The sequence below is a fragment of the Lontra canadensis genome, unplaced genomic scaffold (assembly GCF_010015895.1).
Source record: "Lontra canadensis isolate GAN:19392208 unplaced genomic scaffold, GSC_riverotter_1.0 scaffold14, whole genome shotgun sequence".
Lineage (NCBI taxonomy): Eukaryota > Metazoa > Chordata > Mammalia > Carnivora > Mustelidae > Lontra > Lontra canadensis.
The window spans coordinates 25,614,708-25,630,953 of NW_022631008.1; the positions used below are offsets into that span (position 1 = coordinate 25,614,708).

Consider the following 16,246-nt stretch of genomic DNA (forward strand, 5'->3'; position numbering starts at 1 on the left):
TTCCTCCCTTCCTTCCTTTCTTCCTTCTTCCCTCTCTCCCGCCCTCTCTCTCTCCCTCTCTTCTTCCATACCTTTCTTCCTTCTCTTCCTTCACCTCCTCCTTCTTCTTCTTGTTACTAGCCATCCTAATGGATGAGGTGATAATCTCATTTTGGTTTTGCTTTGCATTTCTCTGATGATTAGTGATTTTGAGAGTCTTGATATGTTTATCAGTCATTTGTATATCATATTTAGAAAAATGTCTGTAGAAGTCCTTTGCCCATTTTTTAATTGAGTTATTTGATTTTAATTGTTGTTGTGCTGTAGGAGTTCTTTATATATTCTGGATATTAACCCCTTATCAGATGTATGATTTACAAATATATTCTCTCTTTCCGTGGGCTGATTTTCACTTTGTTAATTGTGTCCTTTCATGCACAGAAGTTTTAAAGTTTTAGGTAGTAACATTTATCTACTTTTGCCTCTTTTTTTTTTTTTTGCCCGTGTTTTGGTGTCATATCCAAGAAATCATTACCAAATTTAATGTTATGAAGATTTTCCCCTGTTTTTGTCTAAGAGTTTTATAGTTTTAGGTCTTATGTTACCATCCTTAATTGATTGTGAGTTAATTTTTTTCTTTTATTTTCTTTTTTTAAATTAACATATAATGTATTATTTGTTTCAGGGGTACAGGTCTGTGAACTGTCAGTCTTACACAGTTCACAGCATTCACCATAGCACATACCCTCCCCAATGTCCATCATCCAGCCGCCCCATCCCTCCCACCTCCCTCCCTTCCAGCAACCTAGTTTGTTTCCTGAGATTAAGAGTCTCTTATGGTTTGTCTCCCTCTCTGGTTTCATCTTGTTTTATTTTTGCCTCCCTTCCCCTATGATCCTCTGTCTTGTTTCTCAAATTCCTCATATCAGTGAGATCATATGATAATTGTCTTTCTCTGATTGACATATTTCACTAAGCATAAAACTCTCTAGTTCATCCACATTGTTGTAAAAGGCAAGATTTTTGGTTTTTTTGATGGCTGTGTAGTATTCCATTATATATATATATATTATCTTCCTTATCCATTCATCTATTGATGGAGATCTAGACTCTTTCCACAGTTTGGCTATTGTGGACACTACTGCTATAAACATTGGGGTGCAGATGCCCCTTAGGATCACTACATTTGTATATTTAGGGTAAATACCCAATAGTGCAATTGCTGGATCGTAGGGCAGCTCTATCTTCAACTTTTTGAGGAACCTGCTTACTGTCTTCCAGAGTGGCCGCACCAGCTTGCATTCCCACCAACAGTGTAAGAGGGTTCCCCTTTCTCCACATCCTCATCAATACCTATCATTGCCTGACTGGTTAATTTTAGCCATTCTGACTGGTGTGAGGTGGTATCTCACTGTGGTTTTAATTTGTATTTCCCTGATGCTGAGTGATGTTGAACACTTTTTCATGTGTCTGTTGGCCATTTGAATGTATTTTTTGCAGAAATGTCTGTTCATGTCTTAAGCCTGTTTTTTGATTGGATTGTTTGTTCTTTGGGTGTTGAGTTTGATAAGTTCTTTATAGATTTTGGATACAAGCCCTTTATCTTATATGCCATTTGCAAATATCTTCTCCCGTTCCCTTGGTTGTCTTTTGGTTTTGTTGACTGTTTCCTTTGCTTTACAAAAGATTTTTATCTTGATGAAGTCCCAATAGTTCATTTTTGCCCTTGCTTCCCTTACCTTTGGCGATGTTTCTAGGAAGAAGTTGCTACGGCTGAGGTCGAGGAAGTTGCTGCCTGAGTTCTCCTCAAGGATATTGGTGGATTTCTCTCTCACATTGAGGTCTTTCATCCATTTTGAGTCATTTTGTGTGTGGCTTAAGGAAATGGTCTAGTTTCATTCTGCATGTGGCTGTCCCATTTTCCCAACATCATTTGTTGAAAAGACGATCTTTCTCCATTGGACATTCTTTCCTGCTTTGTTGAAGCAGGTCCTCCCTTTGTTGGGTCCATTTCTGGGCTCTCTATTCTGTTGCATTGATCTCTGTGTCTGTTTTTGTGCCATTACCATACTGTTTTGATGATTACAGCTTTGTAATAGAGCTTGAAGTCTGGAATTCTGATGCCACCAACTTTAGTTTTCTTTTTCAACATTCCTGGGTATTCAGGGTCTTTTCTGGTCCCATATAAATTTTAGGATTATTTGTTCCATTTCTTTGAAGAAAGTTGATGATATATTTTTTAATTTTTTTATTTTTTCAGCATAACAGTATTCATTTTTTTTGCACCACACCCAGTGCTCCATGCAATCCGTGACCTCTACAATACCCGCCACCTGGATCCCCCAACCCCCCAACCCCCGCCCCTTCAAAACCCTCAGATTGTTTTTCAGAGTCCATAGTCTCTCATGGTTCACCTCCCCTTCCAATTTCCCTCAACTCCCTTCTCCTCTCCATCTCCCCTTGTCCTCCATGCTATTTGTTATGCTCCACAAAGTTGATGATATTTTGATAGGGATTGCATTAAATGTGTAGATTGCTCTAGGTGGCATAGACATTTTCACAATATTTGTTCTTCCAATCCATGAGCACAGAATGTTTTCCATTTCTTTGTGTCTTCCTCAATTTCTTTCATGAGTGTTCTATAGTTTACTGAGTATAGATTCTTTGCCTCTTTGGTTAGATTTATTCCTAGGTATCTTATGGTTTTGGGTGCAATTATAAATGGGATCAACTCCTTAATTTCTCTTTCTTCTGTCTTGCTGTTGGTGTATAGAAATGCAACTGATTTCTGAGAATTGATTTCATTTTATTTATTTTTTAAAATTAATTATTTTTATTAACATATAATATATTATTTGCCTCAGGGGTACAGGTCTGTGAATCATCAGACTTATGCATTTCACAGCATTCGCCATATCACATACCCTCCCCAATGTCCATAACCCAACCAGCCTCTCCATACCCCCTCCCCCCAGCAACCCTCAGTTTGTTTTGTGAGATTAAGAGTCTCTAATGGTTTGTCTCCCTCCCGATCCTGTCGTATTTCATTTTTTTCCTTCCCTACCCCCCCATATGCCCCACCCTGCCTCTCAAATTCCTCATATCAGGGAGATCATTGTTAATTGTCTTTTTCTGATTGACTTATTTCACTCAGCACAATACCCTCTAGTTCCATCCACATCATTGCAAATGGCAAGATTGCATTTCTTTTGATGACTGTATAGTATTCATATATATATATATATATATATATATATATATATATATATACCACATCCTCTTTATCCATTCATCTTTTGATGGACATCTAGGTTCTTTCCATATTGTGGACATTGCTGAGCATTGATTTTTTATTCTGACACTTTACTGAATTCCTGTATGAGTTCTAGCAGTTTTGGAGTGGAGTCTTTTGGGTTTTCCACATAAAGTATCATATCTGCAAAGAGTGAGAGTTTGACTTCTTCTTTGCTGATTCGGATGTTTTTATTTCTTTTTGTTGTCTGATTGCTGAGGCTAGGACCTCTAGAACTATGTTGAATAGCAGTGGTGATAGTAGACACCTCTGCCATGTTCTTGACCTTACAGGAAAAGCTCTCAGTTTTTCCCCATTGAGAATGATATTCGCTGTGGGTTTTCACAGATGGCTTTGATAATATCGAGGTATGTACCCTCTATCCCTACACTGTGAAGAGTTTTGATCAGGAAAGGATGCTGTACTTTGTCAAATGCTTTTTCAGCCTCTATTGAGAGTATCATATGGTTCTTGTTCTTTCTTTTATTAATATATTGTATCACATTGATTGATTTGTGGGTGTTGAACCAACCTTGTAGCCCAGGAATAAATCCCACTTGGTTGTGGTGAATAATCCTTTTTAATGTTGGACCATATTGGCTAGCATTTTGGTGAGAATTTTTGCATCCATGTTCATCAAGGATATTGGTCTATAATTTTCCTTTTTGATGGGGTCTTTGTCTGCTTTGGGGATCAAAGTAATGCTTGCCTCATAAAAATGAGTTTGGAAGTTTTCCTTCCATTTCTATTTTTTGGAACAGTTTCAGGAGAATACGTACTAATTCTTCTTTAAATGTTTGGTAGAATTCCCCTGGGAAGACATCTGGCCCTGGGCTCTTGTTTCTTGGGAGATTTTTGATGACTGCTTCAATCTCCTTATTGGTTATGGGTCTGTTCAGATTTTCTATTTCTTTCTGGGTCAGTTTTGGTAGTTTATACATCTCTAGGAGCACATCCATTTTTTCCAGATTGTCAAATTTGCTGGTGTAGAGTTGCTCGTAATATGATCTTATAATTGTTTGTGTATCTTTGGTATTGGTTGTGATCTCTCCTTTTTCATTGATGATTTTATTAATTTGGGTCCTTTCTCTTTTCTTTTTGATAAGGGATTTATCAATCTTATTAATTTATCAATCAAAGATTGATTGATTTATCAAAGATCCAGCTCCTAGTTTTGTTGATCTGTTCTACTGTTCTTTTAGTTTCTATTTCATTGATTTCTGCTCTGATTTTTTTTTTTTTATAATTTTATTTTTTATAAACATATATATATATATATTTTTTCCCCCAGGGGTACAGGTCTGTGAATCTCCACGTTTCTGCTCTGATCTTTATTATTTCTCTTCTCCTGCTGAGTTTAGGGTTTCTTTACTGTTCTTTCTTCAGCTCCTTTAGGTGTAGGGTTAGGTTGTGTATTTGAGACCTTTCTTGTTTCTTGATAAAGACTTGTATTGTTATATACTTTCCTCTCAGGACCACCTTTGCTGCATCCCAAAGATTTTGGGATGTTGTGTTTTCATTTTCATTTGTTTCTATGAATTTTTAAATATTAGTCTTTAATTTCCTGGTGTACCATTCATTCTTTAGTAAGATGGTCTTTATCCTCCATGTATTTGAGTTCTTTCCAACTTTCCTGTTGTGGTTGAGTTCTAGTTTCAAAGCACCGTGGTCTGAAAATATATAGGGAATGATCCCTACATATACATCTTTTGGTACCTATTGAGACATGATTTGTGACCCAGGATGTGTTCTGTTCTGGAGAATGTTCCATGTGCACTAGAGAAGAATGTGTATTCTGTTGCTTTGGGATGGAATGTTCTGAATATATCTGTGATGTCCATCTGGTCCAGTGTGTCATTCAAGGCCTTTATTTCCTTGTTGATCTTTTGCTTGGATGATCTTTCCATTTCAGTGAGGGGGTTGTTAAATTCCCCTATTAGTATTGTATTATTGTCAATGTGTTTCTTTGATTTTTGTTATTAATTGGTTTATATAGTTGGCTGCTCCTGTGTTAGGAGCATAGATATTTAAAATTATTAGATCTTCTTGTTGGATGGACACTTTAAGGATGGTATAATGTCCTTCCTCAAATCTTACTATAGTCTTTGGCTTAAAATCTAATTTATCTGATATAAGGATTGCCACCCCAGCTTTCTTTTGATGTCCATTAGCACAGTAAATTGTTTTCCACCCCGTCAATTTAAATCTGGAGATGTCTTCGCATCTAAAATGAGTTTCTTGCAGATAGCATATTTATGGGTCTTGTTTTTTCACCCATTTTGATACCCTGCGTCTTTTGAGTGGGTCATTTAGCCATTTACATTCAGGGTAACCATTAAAAGATATGAATTTAGGGCCATTGTATTGCCTCTAACTGTTACTGTATATTGTCTCTGTTCCTTTCTGGTCTGTTACTTTTATTATTATTATTTTTTAATTTTCTTTTCATTTATTTATTTGACAGAGAGAGAGATCACAAGTAGGCAGAGAGGCAGGCAGAGAGAGAGGAGGAAGCAGGCAGAAAGGCAGGCAGAGAGAGAGGAAGGGGAAGCAGGCTCCCTGCTGAGCAGAGAGCCCGATATGGGGCTTGATCCCAGGACCCTAAGATCATGACCCGAGCTGAAGGGAGAGGCTTTAACCCACTGAGCCACCAAGGTGCCCCTCTGCTCTGTTACTTTTAGGCTCTCTCTTTGCTTAGAGGACCCCTTTAATATTTCCTGTAGGACTGGTTTGGTGTTTGCAACTTCTTTTAGTTTTTGTTTGTCCTGGAAGCTTTTTATCTCCCCTTCTATTTTCAGTGACAGCCTAGCTATATATAGTATTCTTGGCAGCATATTTTTGTTGTTGTTGTTGTTTAGTGCTCTGAATATATCATGCCAGTCCTTTCTGGCCTGCCAGGTCTCTGTGACTAGGTCTGCTGCCAATCTAATATTTCTACCATTATAGGTTACAGATCTCTTGTCCTGAGCTGCTTTTAGGATTTTCTCTTTGTCCCTGAGACTTGTAAGTTTTACTATTAGATGGCAGGGTGTGGACCTATTTTTATTGATTTTTGAGGGGCGTTCTCTCTGCCTCCTGGATTTTGATACTTGTTTCCTTCCCCAAACGAGGGAAGTTCTCTGCTATAATTTGCTCCAATATACCTTCTGCCCCCCCCCCTTCTTCTTCTTCTAGGATCCCAATTATTCTAATATTGTTTCATCTTATGGTATCACTTATCTCTCAAATTCTCCCCTGGTGATCCAGTAGTTATTTATCTTTCTTTTCCTCAGCTTCTTTATTCTCCATCATTTGGTCTTCTATATCACTAATTCTCTCTTCTGCCTCATTTATCCTAGCAGTAAGAGCCTCCATTTTTTATTGCACCTCGTTAATAGCTTTTTAAATTCCAACTTGGTTAGATTTTAATCCTTTTACTTCTCCAGAAAGGGATTTTATTTCTCCAGAAAAGGATTCTCTAGTATCTTCCATGCTTTTTTCAAGCCCAGTTATCATCTTAATAATTGTAATTCTGAGCTGTAGTTCTGACATCTTACTGATGTCTGTATTAATTAGGTCCACAGCCATTGCTACTGCCTCATGTTCTTTTTTGGAGAGTGAGTTTTTCTGCCTTGTCATTTTGTTCAGAGAAGAAAAGATGAATGAAAAAACAAAATGCTGAAAGGTAACAATGACCCCAGGAAAATATACACTAACCAAATCAGAAGAGACCTAAAACTGAGGAGAAAAGAAAGCAATAAAAAATATGATTAGAGGGACGCCTGCGTGGCTCAGTGGGTTAAGACCTCTGCCTTCAGCTCAGGTCATGATCTCAGGGTCCTGGGATTGAGCCCTGCACTGGGCTCTCTGCTCAGCAGGGAGCCTGCTTCCCCCTCTCTCTCTTCTTGCCTCTGCCTGCTTGTGATCTCTCTATCTGTCAAATAAATAAATAAAATCTTTAAAAAAATATGATTAGACTGATGAATAGAACAGAGCCACACACTTGATTTTGATTTTGGGTGTATTTTCATCTGTTAGAAGAAACTGCCTCCCAAATTTTTAAAGAAAGAAAGGAAGAATACACACACACACACACACACACACATGATGAAAGGATGTAATATGACTGTAGAGATGAACATTTAAAAAGATTTTTAAAAAGGAATTGAATGGCATCTGGGTGGCTCAGTCATTGAATGTCTGCCTTTGGCCGGGTCATGATCCTGGGGTCCTGGGATCGAGCCCTGCATTGGGCTTGCTGCTCAGTGGGAAGCCTGTTTCTTCCTCTCCTCCTCCCCCTGCTTGTGTTCCTGCTCTCACTCTGTCAAATAAATAAATAAAAATAAAATCTTAAAAAAATAAAATAAAAAAGGAATTGATAAGAAGTTGGTTGAAAAAAGGAAAAAAAAAGGGAGAGAAGGTGATCAGGTGGGAGACAAGAAAAAGCCGTTTGCTAGATTTTGGGTATATTTTGGTCTGTTAGAAGAAAATGTATCCCAAAATTTTAAAGAAAAACTTATATGCATACAAAAAATAAGTTTAAATACAGTGAAGGGATAGAATATGACTATAACAATGAAAATTTAAAAAGATTTTTAAAAAGGTATTGATGAGATAAAATAGGTTAAAATAGGAAAGAGGAAAATTTTAAAAAAAGAAAAATAGAAAAAAAAAATGAAAATTTTAAAAAGTTTAACTCTGAAGACTAAAGAACCAGGAAAAAAGCCATGAATTTTATGTGCTGTATTTCCCTAGCACTGGAGTTCCACAGTTCTTATTGATCGGTGAACTTGGTCTTGGCTGGATGTTCTTGCTGATCTTCTCTGGGAGGGCCCTGTTGCAGTGATTCTCAAATGTCTTTGCCCAAGGAAGAATTGCATCATCCTTCCCAGTGGCCAGGCTAAGAATCTCCTCGGGTTTTGCTATCGGAAACTTTTGTTCCCTGAACACTTTCTGTACAGCTTGGGAGGAGGAGAATGAAGATGGTGGCCGCCCAATCTCTGGCCCTTTAGTTGCTGAGAGCTCAGGGCCCCACTCTTCAGTGTGTCCTCAGAGAAAAGCGGTCAATCCCTCCTATCTCCTTTGTCTCCAGCCATACTCTGAGCTCGCCTGGCCTGTGACTGAGCATTTCTATCTCTGGTGCACAGCACCATTTGGAGTCTCCTAACCCAGCAGATTCCTGCCTTGCACTCCCACGCCACTCCTCCCGGAGGAGGAAGAGGGGGTCTCTCTGGATCTGCCACTTGTGGCATTCCTGCTTGAAGAGCAGTAGCCCAACTGTGCCTTAGATCATGGTTTAAGGTAACCCCAAACTGAGAGCTCACTCCTTGACTCCACCTTCACAGCCAGCTGCCCTGCTCTAATACCTGGGAGCTTTGATGTACTCAGACACTCTACTGGTTTTTCTGTGACCCCGAGGATCCTGAGACCACATTGTCCCAGCGAAGTCTCCTCCTCCCATCTGCCACCCCCACCACCTGTCTGCTTATCCTCTGGAGTAAGGTTCCTCAGTGCAGCAGATTTCTAAAAGTTCCAATTTTGTACCCCACTGCTCTACTGCTTGCTAGGATGTGGCCCGTCCCCCACAGTCTATCTTCCTCTATATTGGCTTGGATTCACTTCATCCTACCTTCCAGAAAGTGGTTGCTTTTCTGTTCATAGAATTGCTGCTATTCTCTTTGACCTCCTGTTGAGTTTGTAGGTGTTCAGAATGGTTTAATAACTATCTAGCTGAATTTATGGGACCAGACAAAATTTAGGTCTCCTACTCCTCTGCCATCTTGCTCCACCAATCTCCATTATGAGTTAATTTTTTGTGTATTGTGTATGATAAAGGTTTAACTTCATTTTTTTACATGTGGATATCCTGTTTTCCTAGAATCATTTGTTGAAGAGACTGTCCCTTCTCTGTTGAATGGTATTGACATCCATGTCTAAGATCATTTGACCATATACTCAAGGGTTTATTTCTAGGCTTTCTAGTCTATTCTGTTGGTCTAGATGCCCAATTTATTCCAGGACCACACCACTTTGATTACTATAGCTTTGTAATATGGTTTGAAATCAGAAAGTGTGAGTCCTCCAATTTTGTTCTTCTTTTTCAAAATTACATTGTTAGTTGGTGTCCTTAGAGGTTTCACATGAATTTTTGGGTGAATCTTTCTATTTCTGCAAAAAATGTCATTGGGGTTTTGGTAGGGATTGGACTAAATGATATTTGAATTTCCTTGTGAAATACTGTGTTACATGTATCACTGCCATTGAAATTCAATTCTGGGACTATTACTTGATCCTTTACCTCCAGAATAGAAGAAGGAACATTTATTCAGTACCTACTACATGATGGGCATTTTTGCACCGATCCTGGGAGAGACATCATTGGTGTTCTTATTAGGTTGACTTGTCCTGCTCTGTGTGGTGAAGTCAGGATTCCAGCAGAGACACGAGCCAAGGCTTGTGTCCTTACAAAGCTTGTACTTTCCTCATACAACCCAGCATCCTCTTCCTCCACCTCCTGGCTGCTTCCTAATAGTAAACAGGGTTTGTACCCAAAATGATGGGTGTATATCTTTTCATTGGTGCCATAACATTTGTGGAGGTACAATCTGCTTTGTGTTTAGAGGGTTGTTGCAGAATTTTAAATGAGATGCTGTGTGTATTTAAATATTCACAATGTTCAGTGGATGGACATACCAAAGGGAGTCATGATGTTTGAGTGTGATTTTTATTTTTTAATTGAATAAAGCCCCGCCTGGGATTCTTTCTTATTTGTATGTATATGATCAAACTTTTGCTGAATAGAAGGGAATAACACTTTACCAAACCATTCCTTTTCCTCTCATTCTACTTGAGATTTCCAGCCCCGAGCGAGTAATGCAAGTGCTCCAAGACCACGCTGCAAAGACAATCATGCCAGCTCCATCTCGTCCAACTTTCGTGGCTTCCCAGGGTTTGCATCAGTGCAACTATGACCACATCTGGGAGAATATTTATAGCAACATCAATCTCTACCAGGTACAACAGGAAGAAATAACCAATATGGCTTTCTGTCCAACTCGCTACTTTTGTGTAGATCTTAGAAATTTACCTTTGGTAGTTTTTCAGAAACCGTCTCTATAAAAGCTTCATTACCCAGCCAGGTTTGTTTGTTTGTTTGTTTTTTTAATAAAAAGATTAATTGCTGATTAAAAAGAAGAATGTAAAGAGGTATAATATAAGATATTGCTGCTGGGACATATACTTAACCACTATTTACCAATGCAAAGCCACACATTCTAGTGCTAAACACCAAATAGGTTGGAAAATTGTTAAATAGTGTGAGTGTGTAGAGGCAAAGTGGTCCCCCTAGGGTTGGTTCTTCTGGGAAAAACCTTTTGAAGGAGGAGGAAACTGAACTGGGTTTGAGGGACTCGTGGGGCTCAGGGAAGTGGTGGTGGAGAGGGAAGCACATTGTAGAAGGGAGGCATGAACAACCATGCAGAAGAGACACTGTGTGTGGAGGGTTCAAGGCCCGGTTGGTGGAGTGAGTCATGTAGAAATATGGGGAAGAAAAGTTTTTTTAAGTGGGAGGAGAAGGAAAGTTGTGAATGTCCATAAATTTCAGAAAAAGGAATTTGTGTTTTATCCTATAAGGGAAGTGATATATACATATTTGTATTTTTAGGAAGATTGGTGTGGCAGCAAGGTGTTAGTTGGATTGGAAGAGGGAGGGACTGGAGGCAGGGAAGCCAGCTAGATAGCTACTACATAAGATAGGCCTGAAGTTTGGCACCGAAAGGCAATTTCTATGCAAAGCTATTGGATATTTGTCTTTACAATAGCACAACAACATTTTTAATAATTTGCTATTGTTTGTTTATGGTCTGGGAGAAATGAGCAGTGGAGATGAAGAGATGGAAGATATGAAAGGGTGAATTTGAGAAACAGATGACCCTGGGGAAAGAGGAGGGGATGGGATGAAGAAACCAGTTGAAGGTGGGCGCCTGGGTGGCTTAGTGGGTTAAGCCTCTGCCTTCGGCTGAGATCAGATCATGATCTCAGGGTCCTGGGATCGAATCCTGCATTGGGCTCTCTGCTTGGCAGGGAGCCTGCTTCCTCCTCTCTCTCTCTGCCTGCCTCTCTACCTACTTGTGATCTCTCTCTGTCAAATAAATAAATAAAATAAAATAAACTAGTTGAAGGAGTAATTTTGAGAAAGGAAGACTGGCATCATTTCCCTTGAGGTGAATAAGATCTATAGAATTGTCAGGTACAAAAGGATAAGATGTGGTAGCTTGTAAATGCCTCTGGCTGTCTCAGAGAGAGAGAGGAGATGGGGGCGAAGATGCCTGCATTAGTGAGATTGAAGGTTAAAGTGACATGTGAGGAGGTGGGTCACTGCGGGTAATGCCACAGGGCCACCAATGGAGAAAAGAATATAAGGATGACCATGTAGCCAGAGGGCCCAGTTGAAGTAAGAGGGCATGACTTTCAGTGAGCCTAATCTGCATAATAATCCTATTATTTTCACCCCTAAATATAATTGTAGAAATTATACATAAAGTCAAAGGTATGAAGAAGTTTAGTAAAATGCTAGAGAGAGAAGCACTATCATAGTCTATCATCCCAGGCTGGGTATGGGAGAAAGTGAAACCTAGATGACTTACAGATTGGCTGGAAGCAAACACAAAAGAGTATGCATGTGTAACACACACACACACACACACACACACATACATACACATCACAACCTCTACAACTTTTCAGCCTGTTGAGATAAGGATCTAGAGAATCTAATAAAAAATGAGTTGTCCAAAGAGATCAGAAACAGAGACAGCATTATCATGGCATTGATCACCTGGACTCTGATTTCCTTGACAGGCATGCAGCTACCAGTGACAGCCCTCAGCTAGCATCCTGCGAGAGCTGAGAAAATAGCCACATTTTTTCCTATCCAAATGTCACCAGGAAGACCTTATACTAATAAGGGGATTTAAAAAAAAATTCTTTATTTAAATTCAATTAATTAACATATAATGTATTATTGGTTTCAGAGGCACAGGTCTGTGATGTAATATTCAATGTAATGAGCATTTCATCTTGTTTTATTTTTTCTTCTCTTCCCCTATGATCCTCTGTTTTGTTTCTTAAATTCCACATATGAGTGAGATCGTACAATTAATTGTCTTCCTCTGATTGACTTCGTTCACTTAGCATAATACCCTCTAGTTCCATCCATGTCGTTGAAAATGGCAGGATTTCATTTTTTGATGGCTGTGTAATATTCCATCATATATATATATATGTATATATATATATATATATATACCACAGCTTTTTTTTTTTTTAAGATTTTATTTATTTATTTGACAGAGAGACACATTAGGAGAGGGAACACAAGCAGGGAGAGTGAGAGAGAGGGAGAAACAGGCTTCCCACTGAGCAAGGAGCCTGATGTGGTGCTTGATCCCAGGACCCTGGGATCATGACCTGAGCCAAAGGCAGATGCTTAACAACTGAGCCTCCCGGGCACCCCTATACCACATCTTCTTTATCTATTCAACTGTTGATAGGCATCTGTGTTCTTTCCATAGTTTGGTTATTGTGGACATTGCTGCTATAAACATTGGGGTACAGATGCCCCTTCGGATCACTACATTTATATCCTCAGGGTAAATATCCATAAGTGCGATTGCTTGGTTATAGTATAGTTCTGTCTTCAGCTTTTTGAGGAAAGTCCATATTGTTTTCCATCAGCTTGCATTCCCACCAATGGTGTAGGAGGGTTCCCCTTTCTCTGCATCCTCACCAACATCTGTTGTTTCCTGACTTTTTAATTTTAGTCGCCCTGACTGGTGTGAGGTGGTATCTCATTGTGGTTTTGATTTGTATTTCACAAAGGGACATTTAAAAACATCCAGTTCTTTTGCTTCTTGAACCAAACTTAAGCAGAAGGAGGTAGGGAGTAGGAAAGAAGGGAGGAGGTTGAAGACAGAGTCAGACCTTATCACTAAGTAAGACCTGTGCTCCTAAGATACTGGACAGTCTAGCTCTTGATCCTGAAAGAATCCTCCTTTACCTGAGATTCTGGTTTTAACATTTGAGGGCCACCACAAGTCTGTTTTCCTCCTTGACTAAGAGAATAGGGGCAATTAAATTCCTGGGGGGCTGGATGAGGGTGAAAAGAGGTGAATATGAGTAAAGGAGAAGTAGGAGGCAAAGGAACAGGGAGTCAGTAGTGAAGAGCTTCATGTTTGAAGTCATGGAGAAGTGATGGTCCAGGGTCTGGCTGGACCAGCAGGCCAGAATTGTAGCAGTGCCCATGCAGACTTAGGGGACAAAGGAGGTTATCCAGGAAAAGAAGAAAGTGCAGGGCAAGAGCAGGAGATGATGGCTCAGGTTTTGTTTTTTTTTGAAAGGTGGAAAATACTAAGAGCCACAGTGCGAGGAAGGAGACCAGCCACACAGTGGAGAGAACTGACATTTCCTGCCATCCTCTGTTCCTGCTTCCCTCCATTTGCACATGAGGTGGAAAGTCAGGGTATGATGAAATGTAGTCTCTGTTTTCACCAGTCTATTTTGAATGCAGTTGCCCAGTGTTAAATTGGAGGAAAGAAGAAAAAAAAGAAAGAAAACCACTTCCTTGGGCTATTTACTGACTTGTAAATGTTGTTCTTGGAATTGACCAAAAGAAGAAAAATGAGAACACCTACTTTCAGGTTGATTTATGGTAAATGGACCCTAGAGAATGAGAACACCTATAGATTTCAGAGGTGGATCCTGAAGGGAGACATAACACACACAAATTAACCCTACATGTTAGTGTCATGCAAGTTTCCTGTTCATTAGTTTGTTCGTTCATTCATTCATTCATCCATTCAGTGATTATTACATGGATACTGTAATTATTATAATTATTAATTATTACATGGATACTGCCTTTGTCCCAGGAACTGTGCTGCTCAGGGAATGAAACGTGCAATAAACAGGTGAACGAAAGAGTTAATCTCATCTCTAACCTGTGGGTGCCATGAGGAAAACCACAGGAAGAGGGGGCAGTGGGGTAGAGAGGAGCATCCCCTGATAGATGGGCCAAGCCCTCTGAGCTGGGAACATCTGAGCTGACATTTGATAAATGAGAAGGAGTCAGCCACGCTAGAGAAGAGCTTTCCCAGTGGGGAAACAGAAAATAGCACAGCATTGGAGAAAGAAAATTCTGAGGCAACGATCAATGGTTTTCTATTTTCCCTCCCATTTTCCTGTGGGCGTTACTTTGTGAACTCCTTACATATTTCTGCTCTGGTCAAGAGGCTCTTTATACAGTATCTGAATGCCATTCTGAATATTGGATGCCAGTCAGAGGAGATTAGGATGAAGTTAAAGGGGGCAGATGGGAGGAGTCACGGGAATGTGGGTATGAATTGTAAAGCTCTGTGATTATTTTGCACGCATGTAGCAGTCAAGTATGAATTTTAGCATCTATACGCTGATCAGCATTCTGATTCTGAAGTTGGCAAAGAACAATCCATACCCCATGAAAAATAACTTTCTTACTTCTGCATGAAGGAAAGCAAACCTCATAGGATTGCCCGTTTTGACAACTCAGAAAGAATATAGCATGACTTTGGGACAGTTTTGGATCAGTTTTCAGTGAATACTATTCACCAATAGTTTTTCTTTAGGAAGTTTGTTGTTGTTGTTTAGAAAATCAATGTTTTATTTCAGAGCAGTTTTAGATTTACAGAAAAGTTACAAAGATAGTACAAAGAGTTCCCAGGAATCCCCTGTCAGGTTTCTCCTGTTATTGACATATTACTTTGTCACACCCAAGGAACGAGCACTGGTACATTACTGATATCTAAACGAGACTGTATTGGGAAGTCACTGGTTTTTCCATTACTGTCTTCTTTGTGCTCTAGGGTACCACAGTGCCTTTGCTTGTCATGTTTCCCAGGCACCTCAGGTCTGTGCCAGCTTCTCAGGCTTTCCTTGACAGTCTTTGGGAGTACTAGTCAGGAAACCTGTAGAAAATTCCTTCACTTAAATTTGTCTGATGTTTTTTTCGTGGTTACATTGGGGTTACAGGTTTGAAGGAAGGACACCCCAGAGGTGAAGTGCCCTTCTTATCACACCGTATCTGGGACAGATGTTATCAACCTGGTATATTGCTGGGATGTTTTAAGCTTGATATGTGGTTAAGTTAGGGGTGTTTGCTAGGTTTTTGCACTGTAAAGTGATGATGTTTCTCCTAAGAAGATCTTAGAAATTAATTTTGAGCTACAGAAATAATACATAAACATCTTCTTGTGAAAAATTGAAACATCATTGAAAATTTAATGCTTTAAATTAATTGGAATTCTAATCTGGTCCCCATTCCACTTCCTCAGAGGTAGACACTGTTATTGCTTTAGCTTTTTCAATACAATTTACATTCAAACATATGTCCTCATAAAATATATATTATACACACACACACACACACACACACACACATGGTATAATATTGTGTTTTAGTTTTCTATGTAAATTATCTGTCATACTCTGTGGATATCTTTGTTAACTTGCTTTTTTCACCCAACAATATGTCTTAGAGATCTGTCTCTGTTGTTCTTTTTAATGCTTGTGTTATATTTTATCATATACAACAGCTCACACAGACACCTCTCTGGATACTTGTTGCCATTTTTTACCTCACTAGAAACCATTCCCACTGAACTTCCTTGTACATGCCTCCTTGTGCACACATGTGTTTCTTTAGAGTAGATATTTAGAAGTAGATTTTCTGGGTCACTGACATACACATGAAAATTTTCCATAGATCCTACTGAAGTGGTATACCCTTTTTTTCCCTAACAAGCAACTTATGAGAGAACCTGCTTCCTCACATTTTAACATCAAACATATTTGTCTGAAGGTCAATAATGTTTATAATGTTTCTATCACATTTTGAATTGGCCCTTTATTTACCATTGGCATGTAAGGCAGGCTACTCTTTTCTTTATACACAATTCTTTTCCC

General features: G+C 39.2%; 1 protein-coding gene across 1 annotated transcript in view; it reads left to right on the top strand.

The window, feature by feature from the left end:
- The window catches only part of LOC116868158, a 174,313-nt gene that overhangs the window by 38,107 nt on the left and 119,960 nt on the right, over positions 1–16,246 (top strand). The window contains exon 11 of the mRNA XM_032858279.1: positions 10,103–10,264. Coding sequence (XP_032714170.1) covers positions 10,103–10,264 — 162 coding nt within the window. The remainder of the gene's footprint in view (positions 1–10,102; positions 10,265–16,246) is intronic.